Source organism: Musca vetustissima, unplaced genomic scaffold (genome assembly GCF_032173495.1).
Source record: "Musca vetustissima isolate MV318-11 ecotype Yass unplaced genomic scaffold, APGP_CSIRO_Mvet_v1 utg11960, whole genome shotgun sequence".
Classification (NCBI taxonomy): Eukaryota; Metazoa; Arthropoda; class Insecta; order Diptera; family Muscidae; genus Musca; species Musca vetustissima.
The window spans coordinates 214,658-242,589 of NW_026879281.1; the positions used below are offsets into that span (position 1 = coordinate 214,658).

Here is a 27,932-nt window from a genome sequence, read left to right on the forward strand (position 1 = left end):
TGTAGGATGGGTTCTGGCCAATGAAGACCCCTATTGTTTTTGGTAAAGATCGGTTAATATTAGGGGATAAAATGGACCAAATACTAATTTTTTTAGATGACGATCACATAATAATTTTGGGATGAAGTGGACTGAAAACTTATCTTTTTTTCTGTGTTTTCTCGAGTCGATCTATAGGTCAGAAATTTAGATTTTTGTGGAAATTATGTATATATATATGTATATCATATCCCCGTCCGACTATACTGCTCCGCCTACTGGTTTTCTTTTGCAATGTTTATTTTTTATTCGATTTTTTCCTGACCATTTGAATGAGTTTTTAAGTTGAGTTTTTCTCTTTCGAGTCGAGCTTAATGATCGAAGTTTTGCAATGAAAAGTTTTTGTTAACTAAAGAAAAATCCTTCTTTTCGACGGCGGGAATGCTTTTAGATGATGATCACATAATAAGTTTGGGATGAAGTGGCCCGAAAACTTATTTTTTTTCTGTGTTTTCTCGAGTCGATCTATAGATCAGAAAGTTAGATTTTTGTGGAAATTATATATATATATATATATAACATATCCACGTCCGACTATACTGCTCCGCCTACTGGTTTTCTTTTGTATTTGTTTATATATTTTTTTTATTTGATTTTTTCCTGACCATTTGAATGAGTTTTTAAGTTGAGTTTTTCTCTTTCGAGTCGAGCTTAATGATCGAAGTTTTGCAATGAAAAGTTTCTGTTAACTAAAGAAAAATTCTTCTTTTTGACGGCGGGAATGCTTTTCGACCACTGGAACGCCCGAATTATTAACATCGCACAACAATTAACAAATTGGCGGAACTATGAAATTTAAGTTTTGGAAAATTTCCCATTTTTGACTACTAACGAAGTTAGAAATAATTCTTGACTGATTACATTTATACAGAATAGCGTATTAAAATGTGGAACGGATTAAAATATTATTTTTTGAGTTATCGTGCCCGTCATTTCGAGAAAAACGCGTTAAAAGTTTGAGAAGCAATCTTGCCTTTACTTGATGCTAACACTTGAAATTTGAAAGAGTCATCCTTGAATTAGTGTAGGTTCGAATTAAATAATAAAAACACATAATTATTTTATTTATTTATTTATTTTTTTTTTTTTTTTTGAAAAGAATTACTCCTTCACTAATAATTTTAACATCTCGTAAATCCTTTCTTCATTTAATCCTTCTTTATATTTTTATATACTCATACTTATTTAACTCCATGAAAAGTGTTGCTAAATAAATTTTTATCGCCAGCCAATATTAATTTAATTGACATTTTTATAGACATTTGACAGTCCCAAAATCCCATTATTACCCTCAAAATTCATTGTCAAGTTCAGTAGAAAATAATAGAAATAAACCAACATTTTTATTGTCAAATTTTATGTTAATGTTTACATCGATATGATATGTCAAATATGTGTCATTTGAAGAGGATGGAGTAATCGATTTAATCCATTAATTGAACATCGCAATTTGGCGGTGGTGGTGGCAGTTTTTTTCTTTATGTCTTGTCTCGTTTCTTCTTATTAACTTTATTATCGAAATAATTTGGAAAACACATGTGCGAATTTTGTAACACCAATGCAGTGGTTTGAAATAGCTCATACACATACAATGGAATGAAAAACTAGCCACAATAGAGTGATGGTAAATCGGCGGTTGTTAGCAACAGAAACAGTAGTCAAATAAACAGTTGCAAAAATGAGGGGAAAATGAGCGCAAATAGTGAGAGAAGTAGGATATTAGTTGTGATATTAATGAATTGTTTACATTTTTGGAAAAAATATTGACTTTCTTATGATTATAAGAATTTTTACATGTATTTATAGCGAGATACGTCTACAATATGGAAAAATGAACTATGAATGAAATTATGGAAATATTTATTAGAATATGTTTCTGTGTTTATTTTCAATAAATATTTGCCAGCATCTTAAAATATGTATAAATTTCATATTCCCTCAAACAACAAATATTCCCAAGAAATCATTTGCTAAATTAATATAATTTCTCTCCTTTGATAGACAAATCTTGGCCAACTTCCTTTGCCACAATAAAGCCAAGAAACATTAATCACATCTACAAATTCCCATAACCGGAAATGTTTAGCAATGTAAGATATGCGTTAAATCAATTGACAAAGAACATGGTTTCATTTCTGCAATCACGATGTTGTATTTCATCCTAACTCCTCGCAGAAATCATTCTTACATTTCTGTATGCAACGATTTATCACTGTTATCTACGCAGATGAATTTCATTGATTTCCCCCTCAGTTTGGCGAGACAAGAATCTGCGTTACAACAAATCTATACCCCCATTTTCCTTCACCCTACCCAATGCCAAAGGAAATAAACCATTCATAGACGCGGAAAAACAAATATCTGTGTTATACCCATACGTAGACGGACGACCTACCGACTATTGAAAATTCTACTTACTGTCTTTTGAAGGCCGCCATCAGCCATCTGTGGATGAGTTGTTGTTCTAGATGGGGTTTGTCTATGGGTTGTTTGTTGCATCTGTCAACGTGCAACGACATTCTTTGCATAGACATCGACGTCGATGACGACAGCTATGGCTTTGACTATGAATCAATAGCATTTGAAATGTATGGCAATGATGATGATGGTGATGTTGAGATGACATCTTACCTCAACCATTGATGCCACTGATGTTGCTGCAGTTGCTGTTGTGTTGGTGACAATAATAGCTTTGTATTTGTCATGTCAACTACAAACATTGTACGTAGATCCACAGCTACTAAACAAGTAAATATTGAAATCTCTCAACTCAATGCTTGGCTGAAGCTGATAGATAGATGATGGTCTTTAAAGGAGATGGTTCTCCATCTCACACACTCTGGTGTATTCAATCAATGAGCTTTTTTGTGTTACTTAGAGAATTCAATGAAAACCTCACCAGCATTACCATCATCGTTACAATACTCGAATGCTCCTTAGAACCAATATCAATATCCTCTTTTATTTCATCATGTTGTGTTGTGGGCTTTACCAATGGCTTACGGTGTTATAGAAGGAATCTATTATCGCCCTTTATTTGGGTTGTGTCGTCAATAGAATGGGATATAATATTTTGAATACCCTACAATACACAGAGAGCAGAACTGATAAATGCTGAAACATCAGTCCACAGCTCTCGTATTTTCTTTATATATTGAATATATTAACACATAATATACACATTTTTAATATTTGTAGCTATTTTAGGTGGGTCTTATATACAAAAATTATGTAGTGCTTTAATAGAAAGCCGAGCCATCTCTAATATGTACAAAAAAATCAATATCAACACCTTAAATATTGCAAATAAACAATTTATACCTTCGTCATCATATAAACAACTCCTTCTCAATTTCCCCTTCCTTACCTCCCCCTCCAATATTGAAAATGCAAACTTGCCAGCAGTCATGCCTCAATGCCTTGTATTTCTTTTATTTCATCTTCTAATTCCTGCAATAATCCCTATTTTGTGATTTGTAGATTTCTTGTTATGGTCGTTCCGAAATGGTTTATGGTGCTAATATTGTTGTTTTTCTTGCTGCAGCTATTATTGTTGTTGTTTTCACTCGGATGCTTTATTTGTTTTTCATCAGAAATCTTTGAGATTCTTGTTAAGTGCTTCTGGTTTCCACAACTACTTGGCAGAACAAAAATGTCTAGTGTCGATGGTGATGAAGATGATGCCATAGACGGTTCCTGGAAATTCCCAAACAAGAATGCAATCCAAAATAGTTTCAAGCACTTGCTAGCTCTCACACTTTGTTTTTCTTTTCTTCACATTTTTTTTTTTATTTTGGTTTAACAAATATTGATTTAGTTCAGCACACTTCTCGTCATCACTACCAATCAGCAGCCTTACGAATTCTGAAAATTCTTAAAGGTGTTTTTTTTAATTCACAGCAAATTGTATGGGGGGGAGTTATTTAGTCATGGCAAAGTGTTAAAATCTCTTCCCACCTCTTTACCCGAATATAATGTGTTAATTCATTTATTTAATTGTTAATTTAATTTTCTGAAGTGATATTTCTTTATTAAATATTTTTTTGTTTTCTTTACAGAAATGGGCCTGCGTTACTGTGAATCACCATCGGTGGGCACTTGTTGCACACACAGCATGGAAACTAAAATGGCCATGCAGTCACGTCTACAATTGGAGAAACATTCCAAAGAACAAATCCTAAAGATGTCAAAAACGCTAAGTGATAAAGCGCAAAAATTTAATGGTGAGTATTGATTCGATTGATTTTTGTAGTTTAATTAAAAAAAAATAATTTTATATAGAAAATGTGACCCAACTTTTTAGCGACTTTGGTGCACCATTTACATGAAATCGGACGAAATATATATATATACGAGCTATATCTAAATCTGGACCGATTTTCTCGTAACTTGGCAGACATCACTCTAGGCTTAATTCAATACGTTACGCCAAATTTCGTGCAAATCGAAAGATATATAGGGACTTTGGGGCACCATTGACATGAAATCGGACGAAACTATATATGGGAGCTATATCTAAATCTGGACCGATTTTCTCGAAACATGGTAGGCATTATTCCAGACCTAAATGATTAGGCTGTAACAAATTCCGTGCAAATCGAAAGATATATAGGGACCGTTTACATTAAATCGGTTAAATATATATATGGGAGCTATATCTAAATCTGAACCGATTTTTCCCAATTTCAATAGGGTTCGTCCTTGGGCCGAATAAGTGACCTATGCCAAATTTCATCCAATTCGGATCATAAATGCGACCTGTACTTTGTTTACAATTTAACATGGACAGACAGACAGACGGACGGGCGGACATGCATAAATCGACTTAGAAAGTGATTCTATGCATATTCTCAAAAGGAACCATGTGTCCATCTCGTTTCCTTTTGCCTGTTACAAACATATGCACAAAGACATAATACCCTGTACCACAGTGTGGTGAAGGGTATAAAAAGCGTGACAGATTTTTTTCTTTGTGGAACAATCGACTATTTTCTTATAGAGCCGTTTCTTTGGAAAACATGGCCTGAAGCTTTTTTGACATATATGTATATATATATGGACTACTACTCAATATTTTTATAAAACAAATTGTCTTGAACTCTCATATTTGTTTAGAGGCCCGAAAGAATTTTCTACAAATATTAGTTGAGTCCTATATTTTATTTTCCTATAGAAAAAATAGCTTAAGTCCAAATAAATATTTTCCTATAGAAAAAAATGGCCTGAGACGTTACAATTTTTTTCATAGAAAAGATCAAAAGTCGGACGGGTTTCACTATATAATACCCTCCACCACTTTGGGTACATACAAGGGATGATAATATGTACAATATCCTGTAGATAGAACATACCATTCTGAAATCTATGAAAAATTTCATGCAGGCTTTTTGGTGTATACTTTGTATGAAATCGAGAAATGGAGAAATATGTATGGAAGCTATCAAACAGGGCGGAATTCAGTACGCTGTGCAAAATTTTGCCACAATCGGACAAAATATTAAAAAAAATCTTACGAAAATATATATGGATGCTATATGTAAATCTGACCGATTTCTCCAATTTCATTTTCTGATGCCTCATTATTTTTTAGAGAAAAAATGTTTCATTTATGTTTGCTTTTTTAACAATGTTCTGGCGAAATATTCTTATTATAGAAAATTTTTGACTAATATCTAGATTTTTTTATTTTACAGTTGTAAATCTTCAATTCTATAATACCGATGCCAGAAGTCTTAAACGTATTATTTTCTTAGCACTCAAAGAGTAGAGTCTGTTCGTCCTGACAGAATTATACACATCTTCCATATTTGTAATTCAATTTGCAAAAATAAGAAATAAAAATTTTATTTCTGAAAAAAAAAAATGATTATACAGAACCGAATTGCCAGAGGCTATGATCTAATAAGTAGGATAACAAGAAATGATTAAAATGAACCTGACTCATGGCCTCTTTAAAATTAACTTGAAACTTAGATGCCGAAATAAAAAATGCGACATTTGCAATTTTCTGTCATATGTTTTAAACTTCTAAAAATATAACTTAATTAAAAATCGAATAATTTATTATCGAAAACAAAATGCCAACAATTTGTCACTTCAAAGATGTGTGGGGTCATTTCAAAAATTCATCATTGCATAATCCCAAATTTATTTGGAAAAATAAATTATAATTCATTTCTTTCCTATCAAAAATATAAATTCCAATAATTGTTGATTATGTACGCGTATAAATCATAAAAAACATGACATTTTCCACCCTAGTTTTCAAAAACAAAAATATTTTGTTTCCAATAAATCTGGTTTTGAATTTCAATTGTTAAATCTAAACATAAACCACAGTAACAAATACACCACCACCAACAACAATCGCACATAAATCACTTCCTAAATACGTTTGTTTATAATTAGAATAAATTTTTGACTTCCAGCAGTGTGGTACTTGAAAAAGGTACAACCCACCAACCAACAGACTCCAAAACATTGTTGAAATTAAAAGAAAAAAAAAATACAAAACACCAAAACTGACAAAAGCAACACAAAATTATAGCCGAAAATTGTTTAACACCCACTTGAGAGTTTGAACAGCAGTAGGCAAGCAGACAGACAGTCAGTCAGTCAGCCAACCATGCAGAAAGGCGAAGCATCTGTACAAAATCCAAACCACACAACAATTCAACACAGCACTACACCGCCACCATATTTTCAAGTAGCGTTTTGGAATCTCCTGAAAGAGGTTGCAACCTCAATATTTCTTTTGTCGTCGTCGATTTTTTGTTATTTTTTGTGAATGAAAATTAAAAAATTGCCCTGGGTTAGAGGCGTCATTTAATGTTACATGTCATTTGGCACCCGGGTTTTTCTTCCATTCATTCATGGCGCTTGACAGCAACTTGTAATTGTATGTTTTTTAACTCAAATTAAATACATTATTTTGAAAAAAAAAATACAAGTAGCCTGACTTAGACAAATAACATCAAGTCTGCATTTTTTGAGAGCCAAATGATGACTAGATTTGAAATTGAAATATGACAAGTCAGACGATTGGGGTAGTAATTATAGAACCTGCAAGAGGCATCTATTTGACATTAGAAGGCTGGATTCAAGTGCCACAGCATTTGTTGCGCATGCGGGCTTCTGTTTAATTTTATATTTTTCTATATATTTAACTCAAACCAACTAATGTTGATCATGATGACTCATATAAAATTTAAATTACTTGTTAATCTCAAGTGATTAGAAAGGAAATGAAGTTAATCAGTCATGTCTTCCATAATAACTATAAAATTTCTCTATAAAGAACCGTATTGGAGCTATGGACAACGATAGGACAATTCGATACTCTGAAAAGAGATGACCCAATTACTTAACTGAAAAATATCCAGTGTCGGAAACTGTTACAAATTTCAAGCCTCAGAATGTTATGATTTTTATACGCTTCACCACACAGGGTAATATGTCTTTGTGCATATGTTTGTAACATGCTAAAGGAAACGAGATAGACACATAGATCCTTTTGAGAATATGCATAGAATCACTTTCTGAGACAATTGATGCAGGTCCGTTCCTCTGTCTGTCCGTCTCTTGGTGTTAAATTATACAGGTCGTATTTATAATACGATTTCGATGAGACTTGGTACAACTTATTTAGTTGGCCCAAGAACGAACCCTATTGGAATTGGTGAAAATCGGTTCAGGTTTAGATATATCTCCTATATATATTTTCATCTGATTTTATTTCGATTTGCACGAAATTTTGCATAGCGTACTAACTTGAGTCTAGAATGATGAGGGCTAAGTTTCGTAAAAATCGGTTTAGATTTAGATATAGCTCCCATATATATTATCGTCCGATTTTAGCCCAAAGCCCCTATATTTCTTTCGATTTCCACGAAATTTTGCATAGCGTACTGACTTGAGTTTAGAATGATGTGTGTAAGTTTCGTGAAAATCAGTTCTGATTTAAATATAGCTTCCATATATATTTCGTTAGATTTTAACTAAATGACGCACCAAATCCCATATATTTTTTCGATTTGCACGAAATTCGGCATAGCGTACTGAATTGAGTCTAGAATGATGTATGCTAAGTTTCGTAAAAATCTGTTAAGATTCTATCTATATCCTTATACGAGTATGGTGATTAGCATCCCAAATACAAATTTTCTGTCAGGATGTTTTTTATCCATTGACTTAAATACCACGATACACAGATTTATATATCATGCTAGGACCTTTAACATCCAGAAAGTAGCCCAGGACATTGTATGAAAAATTACTAATTACAGCCAAATTGGTTGGAAAAGTTGATGAGGGCCCTCAAAATACTATAAAAAGGACAGTACCTATGTGTGGAAGAAGGTATTATGTTTAATAGTATGTATTTAATACTACTGAACATTTTCTTCGGAGAAGACTTTAAGTCTCCAATAATCCAAAATCACAACCACAGCCACATTGGATCGAAAATTCGACAAAAACTTTCAAAATATCGCATAATGGTACATAAACTGGGATATCACCATTTCCTCTGAAAGCCCGAAATTACTAATTATAGCCACATCCATTGAAAGATGTGGTCAGAACCTTCAAAAAATCCAAAAATTTAACGTAGCTTTTCTATGGTGGTATGTCAAAACATGGATCTGTATTGAACATTTTTGCGGGAAATATTTTAGCCTCAAAGAATCCTGCTTTAAAAAAGCAAAAAAATGGAGCGGCATACTATTATAAAATGTAGACCCGAATTTTTTTCTCTGTAAGTCTAAAATGACTTATTATACCAATATAGGAAAATGCGGTAATGTCCTCCAAAATATCGAAAATAGGACTTCTACTCAACATTTTCTCAAAAAAAATCGAAATGCTAAAAATACTTCCAAATAATACAACATTGATCAGTATCGTTATATGGAGACTATTCCATATACCCTGTTCTCCACTGAAAGTTATAAATTATATAGATATTGGTTGCAAAATGTGGTCAAGACATTCAAAATACCGAAAATAGGTCAGAACCATTATATGGAGGATATGCCATAACATAGACCTTTGCTAAAAATGTTCTGCAAGAAAATCTCTTACGCACGAAGAATGCAAAATACCAAATCAAAATCGTTTATACGACATCTATTTTAAATGACATATCTATTTTAACTACGGTTTCCGGAAGTTCGGAAAAAAGTTTTAACTTCTATCGCTTATAACGACTACTGCATATAGCGAATAATTTCGCCGGTACCTTGACCGTCATTATAAACGATTAAATGGGATCTCCGATGAATATTTTTTTTGTTGCAGACATAAAAATATTTCTCAATACCAGGAGCAATTTTTGTCTTTACCAAAAATAGTTTGTATCCCAATTCATGCAATTTTGTCATTCAATTCTATTAAATTGATCATGGGTTGAGTTAATACCTCAATTAGTGTCCAACATCATCTTTACTTGACATGGCTCAATAAAAAGTCTAAATTGGTTAAGGAAATTAAGAAAAATGCAACTATTATGTCACATTATAAAACATATTCGGTGGTGAATGTAGACTGCCTCTTATTATTGTGCTACAATTTTTTAATTTTTTCGTAATTTTTTTAAATCCACGAGCTTTTTTGACGGAACTCATATCTTTTCCAAAAATATTTAAATAATTTATTTTTTTTTATTTTCAGAAAATTTTCGCAAACTATTACAAGAATCGAAAACCGAATTCAATAATATGTTTACACGAACCTACGGTGTAATATATCAAAAGAATGCCTATGTCTTTTCGGATTTGTTCAGTGAATTGGAAAACTATTATAATCGTGGGCGAAGCGATCTCATAAATGTAATGGATACCTTTTTCAGTACCCTGTATCAGAAAATGTTTCAAGTTCTCAATGTCCAGTATACGTTTGATGAACAGTAAGTATAAAATAAAAAAATAATTTATGATATTATACTATATAGAGATATGTGAAACATTTAAGCCACCCAACGCTTGCTTTGACAATACGCCTTCAGTGAAATTTAAAACTCCCATGTATAAATTTCCACTTTAGCGTCTTTTCAAAAAAGAAAAACAAAAAAACTGTGTCCATACAACGGTAATTTGAGCTTTACAACATAAACGCACTTCTGCTGTCCGAACACACACACACACATGTGATGGTTTTCTTTGTTATTGTTTTGGTTGCAGTTGTCAATGGACATTTGTTCTCCTTTTTTCTGTCATACGTACATTGTGTGTCGGGCCACATTTTAAAGTCATTCATAAAATCTAAACTGTTAACCGGTGCTTATGTGGTCAAAACATTTACAATGTTTGCTAAAATCATCGGATCGGACGACATTCATGGACACCAACGACAACAACAACTAACTTGATGATTGACAGTCATGCAACCACACACATCAAGTCATCAACATATATATACATACAAATATTGTATTATTCATACGATATATTTTGATGGTCAAGTCCATGGCTATGAACTTAACTAACAAAAGGGCTCTGATTTTGTCACACAACAGCACAGGCTATGACAGAACTTTTAAAGGAAACCAAGAATTGTTTTTGTAAACCATTTTTGTTGTTAAACCCCCTGTCATCAAAGAAATTAAATAAAAACGGCTCATGTTACTTGCACTTAACGAACTTTTTTGTTTTGTCGCCGTAGCTTCTTCCCAATTGCTGTAAAATGAAACCCAAATAAAGAAAATAACTGACAAACGTTTCAAATTAAACTGTGAACTTTGTCAACCTTTCTTTTGCTTAGGTTTCTTTAGCGTATATCTTATTATTCCTTTTACTCCAAAAAATAAACGTTTTAGTCCAAATTATTTTCTTTTAATGTGCAAAAAAATTAAATAGGTTTGACTATTTGGTGGCATTAAGTGTCGTTGGTGGCATTTCCTATGAATATAAAGGGATTACTTCCTTGGGATGACACATTTTACAATACCTATAATGTATTTATAATATAAATATTTAATGGGAATATCATGGGCCAAGCTTTTGAACGGAGTTGCAGAACCTTAAGGGCTACAATATCTATGAAATAAAATGCGAATATTTATCATCAAATCGAAAGACCACGCACTTTATTCTTTATATGCAATTATAAGAAGTAGTCATGGGGTCCAATTCTGGACTGTATAGAGGATATTTCATCATTTACATATTTTGGCCGGCCAAAAAGGCGCTGGTTTTGGCCGATGTGTAAAAGCTGGCATTGTCATGGTGCACAATGGTTCAACTTCTGTCGTTCATTTTTCGCATTTTTTCTCTGAAGACTCAAGAAAAAAATGGCGCCCAATGTTGCTCAAACGGAATAGTAGTCACATGATCAAATCTATGAAATGAAGTACTAATATTTATTATCAAAGTCGTAGACCACGCACTTAATTCGATGTGTAAGAGCTCGCATTGTCATGGTACACAAGGGTTCAAATTCTCTTGTTCATTTTTCGTATTTATCGGAATACTTCAGGAAAAAATTTGGCGCCCAACGTTGCTCAAAGAGAGCATTCTTCATAAGGGATAATAATTAGAAGTCATGGGGTCCATGTCTGGGCTGTCCAGCGGATACTCTATCATTTACACATTTTAGCTGGCTAAAAAGACGCTGGTTTGATCCGATATGTTAAAGCTCGCGTTGTCATGGTGCAAAATGGTTAGACTTCTCTTGTTATTTTTATCTGAAGACAGAGTAGTTGTCACATTATCAGTTTAGCCGAAGGCCCATGCTACCATTCACTTCAAAGTGCTTTTTCCACAAAGAACTTTCGTTGGATTGATCTTTGAAGGCCTCCACGTTATCAATATTTCATCGACAGGAATATTTTTTGGCCGATTATCAAATTTATTTTAGTTAAGTCCAGGGGCTCATTAAATATCGAAAGAACGATTGGCCAAAAATATTTGTAATATAATAATAACACAGTGACACATTTTTCAACTTTAAAATCTTGAACCAATCGAGACCCCCAAAATCTTAAAGCTTGTGGAAGAAAATCCCTAGCTGGGTTTTGCATTATTAGCTAAGGTTTTTTTTAAATTCATTTTTAAAATATTCGACTGGGGCGGATTTTAGCACAATTTTTGAATAATACGTACTTATTATTGAGTCTATATCTCGTGAACTATTCGAAATATTGCTTTTCTCTCTTAAGCAATATTTTCCTCTTAATTAGATCTAAAAATTTTCTCTTGAGATAAAATTAATAAAACAACACCATCATACTGAAAATAGCACAACTGCAAAAAATTAAAATTTAGACATACTTTTCCATGTTTTTCACACTTTTTTCAGAAACTGCTACTGACTCGGCCAAACAGTATATGACAAGAAGATAGCCAATAGCAAATCAAACAACTTTCATTGGTTGACTCCTTCACATAGTTATAGCCTCACAAATTCATCAAGATGAACCAAAGAAATTCACTCCCAATTGTATGTTTATAGAAATAAAAATTGCTATGCTTTTTTCAATAAATAGGTACAAAATTGAAGTAAAAATTATACATGGAAAAAGTATGTCGAAATTTTAATTTTTTTGCAGTTGTGCTATTTTCAGTATGATGGTGTTGTTTCATTGATTTTATCTCAAGAGAAAATTTTTAGATCTAATTAAGAGGAAAAATATTGCTTAAGAGAGAAAAGCAATATTTCAAATAGTTCACGAGATATAGACTCAATAATACGTACGTATTATTTGAAAATTGTGCTAATTTTAAAAATTAATTTAAAAAAAAACCTTAGCTAATAATGCTAAACCCAGCTAGGGATTTTCTTCCACCATCACAAGCTTCAAGATTTTGGGGGTCTCGATTGATTCAAGATTTTAGTGCTGCACAGTGTAATCAGGTTCTCAAATTTTATTTACTTACAGAAACTGCTCAGGTTCACTTTGACAAAATAGAGTTTCTGTTGCATTAAAAGTGCCTATAAATAGAACCAGCTAAACTTTTATATACCTATAGAATTTACTCAGTTCCTGTCCCAGATTTTATTTTGGTTACAGTGACTTTCTCATATTTAAATGCGATTGTCCACTTTTTTGTCTGCATAGGGATCCAGGGTATGTAGGTTATTTTCATTAATCATTGTTTTTATTCCCGCTCAGTGGATGATTGGTGTGATGCAGCCTGTCCTAAATAATGGGGCTGCCAGCTATCGTTACCTAGAAACAATGTATCTTTGCGTTGCGCGCAGTGGTTAGGGTCCTTGCTTATTTAGTGCTAAACATCCTCCATTGCTATTTTGTGGTATCCCCATTTGTTGGTGTTGATTCCGAAATTGGTTATTAAAATGTCAGGGGCTTCGGAAGCATTTTATCCACAAAGCATCAATATGTCCTTGTGTTAGTTTCATTAATCATTGTTTTTTAATGCAGCTAAGTGAATGATTAGTTTAATGTAGCCTGTTCTAGATTATGGGCTGCCATCTATCGTTGCCTAGAAACAATGTCTCCTTGGGTTTTGTACAGTGGTTTCGGTCCTGGCTTATTTAGTGTTTACCATACTTTTTGTGGTACCCTAATTTTTGATTCCGAAATTGGTTATTAAAATGCCAGGGACTTCGGAATCAATATATCCACAAAGCATCAATATCTCCTTGTGTTAGTTCCATTAATCATTGTTGTTTAAAGCAGATAAGTGGATGATTGTTCTAATGCTGCCTATCATATATGATGAGCTGCCATCTATCTTTACAATCCTCCTATGGAGCGCTATCTCCTGTCATTCCAATTTTGTTGATTCCGAAGTTGGTTATTAAAATATTCAAAAAACACTTCGAAATAATATTTTTCCATTCGCTGGGTTTCGAGCCGAGGAGCCATCGGTTTGTAGTCTAGCACACTATCAACAGAACTACCCCATCTATTGTCCTCAAGAATCTATCGCAGAAGTTTAGGCACTTAAATTATGACTGTGTATGACCTAAAATGTTTTCCTTATACAACCCCCAAAACACATTCCACAGTTATTTTATTCACTTCAAATATTGCAAAGGTATTTCCCCTTTTCTCAATACTTCCGTCAAAAATGTACTTTACTGCCATCTATCGTTGCCTAGTTTTGTGTAATGATTGGCGTCCTTGCTTATACAGTCAGGAGGCTTCAGATTTATTTCAACTAGAAGGGCATGAAAGCTTCTCTTTATAAATATTCCAAAACTTTTTTGAAAGAAGGGTTTCCCCTAAACTGGGATTCAAACGCGGGAACAACGCCACCTAACTGTTGGCCCCAAGAATGTAACTGTATGACCTATAAATAATTCCCTATACAATCTCCAAAGTAGATTTCGCATTTATTTCATTCACTCCAAATCGTGCGAAGTATTTCCCTTTTTTCCCATTTAGAATCCACTACTTCCGTCAAAAATTTCCTTTGAATTTTCTCTGAAACATTAAACCCCTTTTTGAGAATAACAATTTCTGTTGTTATTGTACTTTGTTTTAATTGTCAACCTTATTTTTTCCGCTCTGTATTTTTTGCAAAGAGGTTTAGAGTAGATTTCAGACGAATCGAATCGCCGCTGCTTAGCTGGCTGACTGACTGACTGGTATGTGTTTGTTTTAAGCCGTATTTAATGCAACGAGTTAATGTGGCAGACTTACAAGTGCTGGCTGACTGACTGACTAAACTGATTGTTTGGTTAGCGGGAGAGGGTGGTGGTGTGAGTTGGTGGTTCTTAGCCGGGCTGATACGTTTTTATTCGCAAACAGAAATTTATCACTTGGCCATTCAGTCATTCATTCATTCCTTTGCTCATTCATTCACTTAAGTTTTGAGTTGTAGGAAATAAATAGAAGAAAGAACAAATGGAAAAAGTGTCACACACAAACAAAGCAGAATATCCCTTGTTGTTGCTCGTGTTTTTTTTTTCAGGGTTCTGCTTCACAGAATTTTAGTTTTGACTTGTTTTTTAACACATTTATGCCCTACAATAATATCCATCTATATATGGTTGTTGGTGTTGTTGTTTCTGTTTTGTGTCATAAGAAAGTCAAAACGAAATGGCAAAAAATAAAACACAACTAATGTCGTCGTATTCGCTGATGTGTGTTTTGGCATTAAGTTTCATTAAACTTAATATGAGTTCGTTCGTTGCTGTTGTTGTTGTTGCTATTCTGTTTTTTATTTTATTTTTATTATTATTTGAAATGCAAATTTTCCATTTGTTTTAACAAAGCTCTACTACTTCCATAGAGAGATTAATTTTCACATACATATTCGTACGTTCGTATAAACATATATGTTGTTGGTTGTCATTATACAAAAGAAAATTGGAACTAATTTCTCAAAAGATGTCTGTCCTCTTTACTGACTATATTGCTCATATTATGGATATCAACGACAGTGTCCTATATCTAAAGGTTGTCGTTGAACACTTCAAAATTGGCAACCAAGAAAAATGATTCTGAAAATTTCGCGATTTTTCAATTGATCCTGGTTATATTATGACATGACATCGATTAGTCGTTAAATTGATTTTAATTCCAGCTCGGTAGATGTTTGGTCTGATGTAGTCTGTTCTAGGTGATGGGACTGCCATATACCGTTGCCTAGAAACAACGCCTCCTTGAATGTTCCGTGGTAGTTGGGGTCCTTGCTTATTTTAGCGTTGCCATAACCCTTTAAAATTCGTTCAGACTTCGGTTAGACATGTCTGAACTCTATCCCAAATGTTTAACATAAATCATACATTGGCTACAATATACATTTGTGGTCGAGGCAATAAAATCATCTGAATATTTCGTCTAGGACTATCAAAGTATCTAAAATACCCAGTACCTAATAATATAAAGATTAGTTTCGGTTTTCCAATGTATCCTGGTGGTATTATGGTATAGGTTGTCCGTAATAAAAGCAACATCTAACTCGATTAGGCGATGTAATAGTTTCGCTTTAATGGTTTTTATTCCAGCTCTCTAGATGATTGGTCTGTTGTAGACTGTTCTATATAATGGGACTGTTATCTACCTTTGCCTAGAAACAACGCCTCCTTGATTTGCGCGTGGTGTTGCCATAAACACTTTAAAGTTCTTTCAGACTTCGGTTAGACATGTCTGAACTCCATCCCAAGTGTTCAACATGAATTATATGAGATCTACTATTAATATTTCTGGCCGGGGCAGCACTTAGTGTTGCCTAGCGGCTTTTGATATTTCCATTGGAATTTTTGAAAATCGAAGTCTTCAAAAGCCACAAATGGGGAATTAAATATATATGGATATGAGACCGAAACCAAAACAGCTATGTATGGGTCTTCGAAGACGAGGCAAATTCAACGAATGTTATAGAACATTGAAGGCAATGGTCTACTGTTTCTTTGGCAAAACATGGACATGATTCTTCTGAGTGTTACAGCACATTTTGTAATACCTAAACATCAGTCAGGACCCTTATATGTTGTCTACATTAAAATGTGTATTTAAATTGAATATTCAGAGAGAATTAAAAAAAATTGCAGCGTGTGTTTAGTGGTAGTGGCGGAGTTTATTTATTTATTTATTTTTTTTTTGTGTTTTCTTCTTATTTACTGAAATGTTCATGTTCTCACCATATACAATGTTGAACATTTGGTTGAGTTTGTTCTTCGTATCAACACTTGATTGATATATTATATTTAGCATTTATATCGAAATAATTTGGAAAATACATATGGGAATTTTGTAACACCATTTCGTTTGCAATAATGAAATAATGGAATGCAAAAATAGTCACAATAGAATGGGATTACTCGGTGGTTGTTAGCAAGAGAAACAGTTGTCAATTAAAAACACAGTAGCAAAAATAACAAACACCATGCAATGGAATGCTTTTGTTTTTGTTAAAAATGAGAGAAAGATGGAAAACAAACGCAAAGAAATGAAATTTTTACATTTTTTGGAAAAAATATTATATTTTTTACGATTATAAGAATTTTCACTCGTATTGAAAGCGAGGTATATGTACAATATGTAAAAAAATAACTATGAATCAAATTATGAAAATATTCATATTTTTCACATTGATGTTTTTCTGTGTATGTATTTGAATCCAGAATAAATCCTAGAGTGCTCAGGATTCATTTGATACTCCGGGTTCTTGAATTCATTTGGAATATAATAGTGCCTGAAAGCTTCCCAATGGCGATTAAAAGATCCCTTTAAAACTTCTCAGTTCTGTACGACTATAATTCATTTCCTGTACGATTTCATATTTTTTCCCCAACATTTAATTTAATTAATTTCTTTCTTTTTTCAGATACCTACAATGCGTCAGCAAATATATGAAGGATCTGAAACCATTCGGAGATGTACCCGACAAACTATCCGTCCAAATTAAAAGATCATTTGTAGCAACAAGAACCTATGGTCAGGCATTGAGTACGGCGGCGGATATTTCCAAGCGGTTAATTAATGTAAGTTTTTCAACACAAAATCATGTGCTATTATTTTGTTTTATAGAGAAAATTTAAATAAAAAAAATACAAATCAGCTGTTATTTTCAAAAAATATTGCATGACTAAAACTCCTTGTACATTAGAACTTTTTACCGGGTTAACCTACTTCATGAGGATTTATTTGACATATATGCAAAGGAATTGACAATTGAAACCCACTGGGTTAACGTAATCCGGTTAAATGTAAACGTACTATAATATAGTTTTTCCTAAAAGTATACTACATTTATTTATGATTTGTTTTCTCTTTTACAGATACGTTTAAATGCCGATTGTACATCGGCCCTAACCAAAATGCAACACTGTGGCTCGTGCAAAGGTTATACGGAAAAACCCTGTACGAATTATTGTGTTAATGTCATCAAAGGTTGCCTACACTATTTCAATGAATTGGATACGGAATGGGAGAATTTTGCCGGTGCTATGGATAAGGTGGCGGAACGTTTATTGGGCTCTTTTAATATTGTTATGGTTGTCGAACCAATTAATATTAAAATTTCCGAAGCCATTATGAATTTCCAGGTTAGTAGTAAAATTGGATTTTAATTTCCCCCAAAAACACAGAAACAACAATTACTAATTTAGCACCTCCATTTAAAGTAAATATTAATAAATAACTAATACACACATGCGCCATACGATTAATTTGTATGCAAAATACTTTAGCTAAAATATGTTGGAATCTCACACAAAAGTGTATTAGTTTGTGCGTGTCAAACACTAATCGCGAAATTTACATAGATATAAAGGCACAGTGGGAGGTTTTTTCATATATAATAGAGTCCACTAATGGGGGAAATTAAAAAATCATATCTCAACCAAAATACCAAAAATTATATTAAAACCCCAAAATGCCAAAGCACATGCAGTTTGATTTAGGTGTGGGAGAAGTTTCTCCCCAATAACCTTTTGTCTGTCCCTTATATACAAAACGATCATTGAAGAAAAATATGTTTTCTTTTGTCTCAAAAAGACAAAAGTTACACTGTGCCCCCATCAACCTACTCACCAACTCGGGGTGTATCAAATTTCGTTTGGCTTTTTTCTGTCTTCTTGTTTTTGTTTATCAACAACCAGTTAATGTCAAAAAAATGATAATTTTTTTATTAAGCTTTTGCATATATCTGTAATGGGTGCCAGAGTCTGTGTGTGTGTGGATGGGCCTACTGCCTACTAATTTATGTATATGACTTCTACAGCTTCTCGTTTTTTTATATTAAAACAAAGTTACAGTTAGTGGGGGCGAGCAATATTTAGTATATTGACAAAAAACAATAAGATAATTAAAAAAAACTGAAAGATAATTTTTAAACGACAAACCCCATTAACAATTTAAAAAATATCAACCAATTTGAAGATATCTCTAATAATAGCCCAAAAAAAACTTTTTCGTTTGTCATTTTTTTGTTATTAATTATTCTAAACAGGTTTCAATTTGAACATCACCTATTGCGCATTGTCTAAATAAATTTATTAATACATACATAAATATGCATATCTTTCTTTATAGCAAAATGAGTGTTTGTTTATTTGTTTTATATATTTTTTAAGCACAAAAGTGTGTTTGATTATTGCCCATTTGAAGAAGTACCGAAATCTGTTTGCAAAATTTATTATTAACGCCCGCAACAATAGGTGTACCGCCGCCGAAGTGTACAAATAAATTTTCAAATTTATTAATTCAAAATCTCTGCAAGATAAAAGCAATAATAATAAATAAAAACGTATTTATATTTTGATGTTGTTTGCCATTATTCATTGATTGATCGATAGAAGATGCTAATATTTTTTGCTATATATTCAATAATATTTGGAGAGCATTTCACATGCATTAGAGGTTATGTTATTTGTTTAATTTGTAGGACCCGGAAAATATTTTTCAGAAAATAGGTTGATGTGAGAGAAATCTTAAAAAAAAAACCAGTAAGGAAAGTAGTAAAGTCGGACTGGGCCGACTATATGATACCCTTCACCACTTTGGGGATATTCTACATATGTATCCTAACAGACGTAGCCTTTTCTAAGGCGATTATTTGGTGTACAGTCAACATGAATAGGTCGAAATTATATATGGAAGCTAATCTGAACCGATTTCAAGGAAACTTGCTAGATATTAATTTCTGTACGTGTATGGGTCTGTATGGGCCTTTAGTGTACCATTTACTGAAAATCGGGCGAAAATATATATAGAAGGTATATTTAAATCTGAACCAATTTCAAGAAAACTTGACACACGAAAGGTTATAGTAACAGTACATTGTACGAAATTGTGTGCCGATCGGCCAATCTTTGGATTTTTAGTGCAGATTTTAAATTAAATCAGTCGAAAATATATATTGAAGCTATATCTAAATCTGAACCGATTTTCACGAAACTTAGCACGCATCATTCTGGACCTAATTCAGTACCCTATGCCAAATTTCGTGCAAATCGAAAGATATATGGGCACTTTGGAGCCCCATTTACCTTAGATCGGACGAAAATATATATGGGAGCTATATATAAATCTGACCCGATTTTCTCGAAACTTGGCACACATCATTCTGGACCTAATTCAGTACTCTGTGCGAAATTTCGTGCAAATCGAAAGATATATAGGGACTTTGATGCACAATTTACCTTAAATCGGACGAAACTATATATAGGAGCTATATCTAAATCTGAACAGATTTTCTCGAAACTTGGCACACATCATTCTGGACCTAATTCAGTTCTCTATGCCAAATTTCGTGCAAATCGAAAGATATATAGTGACTTTGGTGCATCATTAACATTAAATCAGACGAAACTATATATGAGAGCTATATCCAAATCTGACCCGATTTTCTCGAAACTTAGCACACGTCATTTTGGACCTAATTCAGTACTCTGTGCCAAATTTCGACAAATCGATTTTCAATAGGGCTACATCTAAATCTGAACCGATTTTCAATAGGGTTCGTCCTTGAGCCAATTAATTGACCTTTGCCAAATTTCATCCAAATCGGATCATAATTGCGACCTGTACTTTGTTAACAAAAATACATGGACGGACGGACAGACGGACATGCATAAATCGACTCAGAAAGTGATTCTATGCATATTCTCAAAAGGAACCATGGGTCTATCTCGATTATTTTTGCCTGTTACATACATATGCACAAATACATAATACCCTGTACCACACTGTGGTGAAGGGTATAATGATCCTTAGGTCGGACCTCTCTATATAAATTAAAAAAATATATTGGAGCTTACAACCTTCTGTTCAAGCGGCTGCGTAGAGTAGATGAATAAAGGTCAAAAAATGTTTATTTTCTAAATTCGAAAGCAATCCCTCTAAATTGCAATGAAATTCAGCCTTTTAAGGATGATATTGGTATTCCGTGATAAGGGCACTGATTCATTTGGATTAGTGCCCTAATCTAGGTATATTCCAAATCTTATTACGACTAGCAAAGGATTTGCGTTTCGACCTTTTCCATATGAAAATTTATTATTTTTAATTTATTGAGGTTATGTTCCAATGATTACAGCATAGTGTGTAATTTTGCACTCCCCTTTTTCTGTAGGGTATAATAGTCACTTCAAACTTCTTTGCATTGCACCCCTTTTAAGAAGAAAATTTTTAGTGTATTTATTCTTCTGATTTTTTCAACAATTAAACATCAAGTAAGGTCACCAACAGATTTTAAATTTTTATCTGATTTGAAAGACTTTATTTAAAAAAACTCATAAGTCTTTATTCTGGTGATTCATCAAATACCAAACAATTTGGACGAATTGCTATCGTAACTATATAGCTTTATCGGGAAAAATAAATACAAATGTTATAATCTCTTAAAAAATCCTTATACATTATTACGGTTTATGCAAAAAAAAAATTCCTTCAAAATAAATCTAACCAAGCTTTACACAATACATTTCAATTGCCCTGCAGCCTCCACCAGAGGCCAATCTGTTTACCCATATATTAAACCACTTATTCTAGCACAGACAGCAAATGTCTTTTATTCGTTCGTTCATTCATTCCATCTATCATTCATGTTTTTTAGTGTAATGCTAGAAGCAACGGAATAATAACAACATATCGACTTACATTTATGTCTAGCAACATTTATTCGCACCTATTTACCTAGCATTTAAAAAGTGTGTGATTTCATACCTCAAGGGTTAAAGAAACAACAACGACACTCAGAGTCACATACAGCCAACAACCAAACGAACATCATTATTTTATACCATCATCGTCATCATCATCACGATTATGATATGATATTGGTTTTCCATGACATGTACATAGTTCTTTTGCTATATGTTTGGTTAACGCCATCGAACAACCATCCAACTGAACGTACGACCGACCGACATACCATCAGCAATGACAACAACATCAGCAGCAACACATCTCTTGCCAAACACACACATAAACTATAATTTATCTAATTTCCTGTAATTGATACAATCGTCGATTGCTTTAAGATGATGTCTGTCTACTGATGAAGTCGATGGTGATGATGGCTGTTGGAGTACACCCAGTCAGCCAGTAACCAATCGATATTAATGAATGGACAGACACATTTCCAATAGGCACTTACCATAGTGTAGCCTACAATGATTCCGTAAATCTATCATTTGGCCTGAATCAATGAATGACTATTGACATGTCTATCTGTTTGACTGTACGACTGTCTGTCTGATTGTTTGTATTTTGGTCTATGAATGAATACGATTCAATACGATTTCAGTATTGAAATGCATGTATAGAGACACTCTTCTTCGTGTAGTTTGATACACATATATTCAAGAGATACAAAAATTAGATGATCATAGACTGAGATGGTAGCTGTAATAGCTTTGTACACTTTATGATTTTAATTGAATCAAAATTAGGAGTTCTTTGGTCGGTAAAACTTTCGGAATTTTTCTATGGAGCAAAATATAATTTCGATCGATATTTTTTCCCATTTTTAATATATTTTAAAAGGCCGAACTGAGCACTATAAAGCCAATAACTATAAATTTCACCAGAATATTTTTTGAAGATCCACCGACGCCATAATTAATCATTGCTCATCCGACTATCAAAGCTATAAAATTACCTTACTTACTACCTATGACTTTTCCAACATCATAGTTTCCATCAACAACCCATCTCTGACGATATCTATGTAGTTTTGTGTACGCTTTGTGGTTGTCTACAACTCATAGTAGATTAGATATATCAAGTGTAATTTAAGACCAATATGTACTCAGAAAAACGTGAAGAGGTGTTAACCTTAACCACCCACCGCACACACACACATATTTATACACACTCATTCATACACATACCCACAATGTATAGTTTACGGTAAACAGCAAACAAATTAGGTGAAAATGTGGTTACATTAATGAAAACATTTTCCTAATGCATTTGTTTTCCCATTTTCCTACTTCAATTACAGGATGCTGGTCCCGATATTACCAATCGTGTCTTCTCCGGCTGTGGTCGTCCCCCCTTGGGTCTGGCCAAACGCAACATCAGTCCCAAGTTTATGGCAACGAATGAAGAAACCACCAAACATAGTACAAAACGTTCTGTTGCCGAGCAGATGGAAAGTGATATTCTGGATATTGATGCTTCGCTGGATGATGCCATTATATTGCGTGAAAAACGTGCTGCTGATCCCGGTAATCGTGATAGTAGTGAAAATGGTGGTGGCAATAGCAATCGTCGCAACAACAACAACAAACGTAAACAACAAAATCGTAAAAATGACGATAATGATTATAGTGGTCGTGATCCAGCACTCGATAAACTGGTCAAGGATATACGTCAACGCATGAAGGATTATAAGAAATTCTGGTCGAATTTACCACATCAGATATGTAGTAATGAAGAAATTTCCACATCCAGTGATGCTGATGGTATGTGCTGGAATGGTCACACTATTGATAGGTGAGTTTGTTTGAGGTCACTTTTTTGGGAATAATATTTAATGTCATATTTGTTTTTTCTTTCTATTCTTATAGATATATGCACTCGGTCACCACTGAACATGGTTCTAATCCTGAATTCCCCGGCAATCCATCGACACCCAAACAAACTAGTCAAGTTGCCTCGCATGTTATGTCCTTGAAGAATGCCATTAATCATTTGAGAAATGCCTATAATGGTCAGGATGTAGTTTGGAGTGATGATGGTAAGTTGAAATGATATGGAGAGATATATACTGGATTAAAGTTTTTAAATAAAGCAAATCACTCTTCAAAAATTGTATTTAATATAATAAACGTTACGCCGTAATTTAAAATCAAAATCCGTCCTTTTATCCCTCTTTAGACCGGCCATCGTTAACTAAGCACTATTGCATTCATGCAACGACTCTAATCTAAGTATATTCCAAATCTAAATACGTCTTGCCATCCCGAGACTCCCTTTGAATTAAGTTTTACCACAGAGTTCGATTTTTAGTTCTTCAAAACAAAATTGCGGCCTCACCTTTCTTATGCATTTCAAAATTCACTCTTTTTATTTTATTAACCACAGTTTTGATGATACTTTAACCCTCAACATTCTTCGATTATACCCTAAATCGATTTTTTAACCTCCTTTCCATGTTGTTGACACCTCTGTAGTCTTTACAACACATAAAAATAATGTCAATGACAATTTGGAAAATCTTGCGGCTTTTAAGTTTTTAAAACTTATCCTCACTTTCTTCTACGGCCTCACTTTTCTTCTGTAGATCAAAATTTACTCTTTTCAATTTATTAACGCCATCGTATCGGGAAGATAGACGAAGTTTAAAAACAGTGTAGAAAAAACTATTTATTTAACCATGTCAGAATTTTTACAAAGCCAATGATCTGCTTGGGTTCTATTCCGGAGAAGAATGCTAGATTATCAATTTCATATTTACCAAACTGTCGTTGTCTTGTCTTGCTAATTAGCGATAGGCACCTACACAGTAAATGTTCAATTGTTTCCACCTCTTCCTCACATAGACGGCACTAATTCACTCCGTTAATATCCCATTCGAAAGTGAGAGATCTAATCCTGAAGTGGCCTGTTATGCTGTCTCATAAAATAATAATTTTATGAGACAGCAGCCATATGGTTTTTGAAATCCTGCATCCAGTTTCCGTTGACCATCTGTTGCCGACTACCTCATACAGATTTTGCCAATAAAATAGCCAATAGGAGGTTGTACAGATCCCTCAATCGGTAGATTTGACGACTGTGAACCCCCTCGAGCAAGCTCATCGGCTATCCCATTCCCTTCTATGTTACTGTGCCCTGGAATCCAACATAATTTAACTGTATACAACATATACGACATATCATGTGGAGCACCCTTGTAGTCACGAACCGCTTTTGAGTTAATAGAACACGACTTAAGTGCCTCAAGGGCCTCCTGACTGTCGACAAATATAGCCACCGGTACTATGTTATCGATGGACCATTACTTACTTCTAAAATTACACTTAGAATCCATTTTTATAGATAGGTTCGGATTTAAATATTATATTATAATCAAATTCTAATATATTCCCCAAGTAGTGTAGGATATCATATAGTAGACCCGATCGTTTTTTCAGATTTTTTTAAACCAACGTATTTTTTGAATTTATATGTATTTCATTCCAAAACAAATATTTATAATTGTTTCTCTTTTTTTACAGAAGAACCCTACGATGGCAGTGGTGCTGGATCCGGCGCTGGTGTTGATGACGAAGACGACGATGAAGAAGGTTCTGGTTTGGGTAGTCCCTTTACACCTAGCCACAGACCAGATCACACCGAACGTCCTAATAATCGTGTCGACGATGAAGACGACGACGAAGATGTCGTCCAACAGCGCACCAATATTGGACACGGTGCCGGTGGCTTGCCAACACAAACCTCAAGGCCACATAGTCCTCATGATACCAACGAACTGGATATCGATGATGGCGACAATCATCAGGGTCATCATGATGACGACGATGAAGATCTCAAATCAAGCGGGTCGACGAGACCTGAAAAAATGTCTTTACGTCGTGCTTTATTCATGTATTTAATGCCATTGTATATGGCTTGGTTCGGTGGCGTCATTGCCGACATGCTGTGATTTGTTATTTAGATTTTTATTTGTTTTTTTTACGTTCGTTCGTTTTTTAAGTTTTATTTAAAACAAAACAAATTCTAAGGTAAATTTTTTGTCTCTGTGTAGGATAAACGGAAAGTAGTGAAACAAAATGAAAGAAAGAAAAAAAAACATTATTTTGAACAAAACAAAGATGAAAGTAAAGAAATTCAAATTGTGGGTGATAGTTAAAAGAAAAAAAAAGAAAAACAAAATAGAGAGAATGAGTGCTCCTTTTTAGGGTATTTAAGTAAGCAAAACGAAACAACAAAATTTATTCAAATCGAGTTTATTTCATAATTACTTTTCCTACTCTTTTCGTGTACATATAAAATATTTACATAATTTTATGTATTTCTTTCTTTTTATATATATATATATTTAAATGGCTTAAGTTAGATTTTGATTTTAAAACTATGATTTTTTTTATATAAAGAACAAATATCCCTTTTATTTCGGTATTGAAAATAACTAACCCCCCTAACTGCCTAAAGCAATTGCCCTTCCCAAAAAAAGAAAAGAAAATGGGCTTAAAATGAGAAAACAAATTACAATTTTAATTTTCCATAATTATCAATAAAAATATTGAGAAATATTTTTTTATTGCTATAATTTAGAAGAGGAAATTATCATTAAAAATCCTCAGCCATTTCCTTAGTCATTATTATTGAAAATTTAAGTAAAGAAGTCGTATAGTGTATAGAAATAAAAGTAAAAACACACAATCATCCGAAACAACAAAACAATCTATATACGTAATTGCAAATATGATGTTTCAAAAACTCCCTAAATCCTAAAAACCTAACCTAAAACTTTTATATATATATACACCATTCAAACACACACACATTGTAGTTGTTAAGCCTCAAAAATATTTACATTTATAAAATTTTAACAACCATCTATATATTTATATATTTTGTTAGATTATAAACGAAAAACTGAAAAATAACAACAATGATTATTGTAAAAAAAATCAAGAAGATGATGTGCGATAAAAAACGAATGCATTTGTAATATTATATAATATTTTTAAAACAACCTAAAATAACACCATAAATGTTTCCCTTCCATTATGTGACTCCTCCACGATCATTGTAACCACGATCCCTCCATGAGAAAACAAAATGCAAATGTTATAAAATGTGTAAATGAAGATATTTTTGTTTATGTCGATTTAAAGTATGTTGTTTGGTAGGTCAACGTCTCTTTCAATTCTACGCCTAAAAATTATACAGAAATTTATAGGAATTTGTCCCATAAGTGAAAAAGGCTTTTGGCTATAATATTTGTATTTTTGTTAAATAATGACTTTTTGAAACTTGTGTTTTAAATATTGGATATTCCAATAGATATTCAAATAATTCAAGTTGGTATATAACAGCTCTCTTCAAACCCCAACAAAACAACATACTTCATTTTAGCCGAAATAATAAAATTTGAATTACTTTTTAAATCGAAAACAAAAATATTGAATATCATTTTCGTACTGATGAATTAATTTTACTAAACATAAAATAATCTACTGATTAGCTTCCGATAAACACTCTATCATATGTCAGTAGAGACTTATTAGGATTTGAAAATAGCATTACACATCTTTGTATACATACAAATTTTTCAAAATTCTTATACATAAGTAAAAACTAAATATAAAAATACAAACACAAGAAAATGTGCAATTTAATAAGAAAGAAAACAAAAAGCATAACTACTAATCACAAAATGAAATGATTAGCGTAAAAACTTTGTTCAGCCTAAAAGTATACTTTAAAATTCAATTTAACAAAACAAAAAACAAAAACAAAGAATTATGAATAAAGTTCGAAACGTCAAATGTAACTGTTCCATTCAGGAATTTCAAAACAAAAAAACTTCCAAATTATATTATTTTTTTGGTAAAACTAACTTAATTTTTAGTCATTCAATTTGAATCCAAAACGAAATAAATTAAACAAAAAATTTCTTCCATTTCTGTTTCAGTTTTATGTTTGCATTTATTTTTTCTTTTTGTTTCGTTTGTTAAGCAATATCGAATTTTATAATAACCAAACACTACTTATTATTTAGACATACTATACATACATATTTTATATATATATATATATATATATATATTACATTAAAAACAAAATATGTTTTGCTTTAATTATCTTTCTGTTTTTGTATGTTATTTTTTTCATTTGACTGATTTATAATTTATTTTTGCGATTAAATTCTTCCATTAATACTTTGTATTGTCTTATTTTTAATTATTATTTTTTATAGTTGTGTCTATTCGTATAATACGTACCATATAATATATATGAAAATATTTTATTTTAATTTAACATTTAATTAGCATCGTATATACATATGTACTAAACC

At 32.8% G+C, this 27,932-nt stretch overlaps 1 protein-coding gene across 1 annotated transcript in view; it reads left to right on the forward strand.

The window, feature by feature from the left end:
- The window catches only part of LOC133324100 (glypican-4), a 159,616-nt gene extending 133,988 nt beyond the window's left edge, over positions 1-25,628 (forward strand). Inside the window, exons 2-8 of the mRNA XM_061532985.1 lie at positions 4,098-4,262; positions 9,709-9,943; positions 17,277-17,433; positions 17,731-17,997; positions 22,902-23,395; positions 23,470-23,639; positions 25,123-25,628. Coding sequence (XP_061388969.1) covers positions 4,100-4,262; positions 9,709-9,943; positions 17,277-17,433; positions 17,731-17,997; positions 22,902-23,395; positions 23,470-23,639; positions 25,123-25,550 — 1,914 coding nt within the window. The 5' untranslated portion in view covers positions 4,098-4,099 and the 3' untranslated portion in view covers positions 25,551-25,628. The remainder of the gene's footprint in view (positions 1-4,097; positions 4,263-9,708; positions 9,944-17,276; positions 17,434-17,730; positions 17,998-22,901; positions 23,396-23,469; positions 23,640-25,122) is intronic.
- Positions 25,629-27,932: the final 2,304 nt, after the last annotated feature.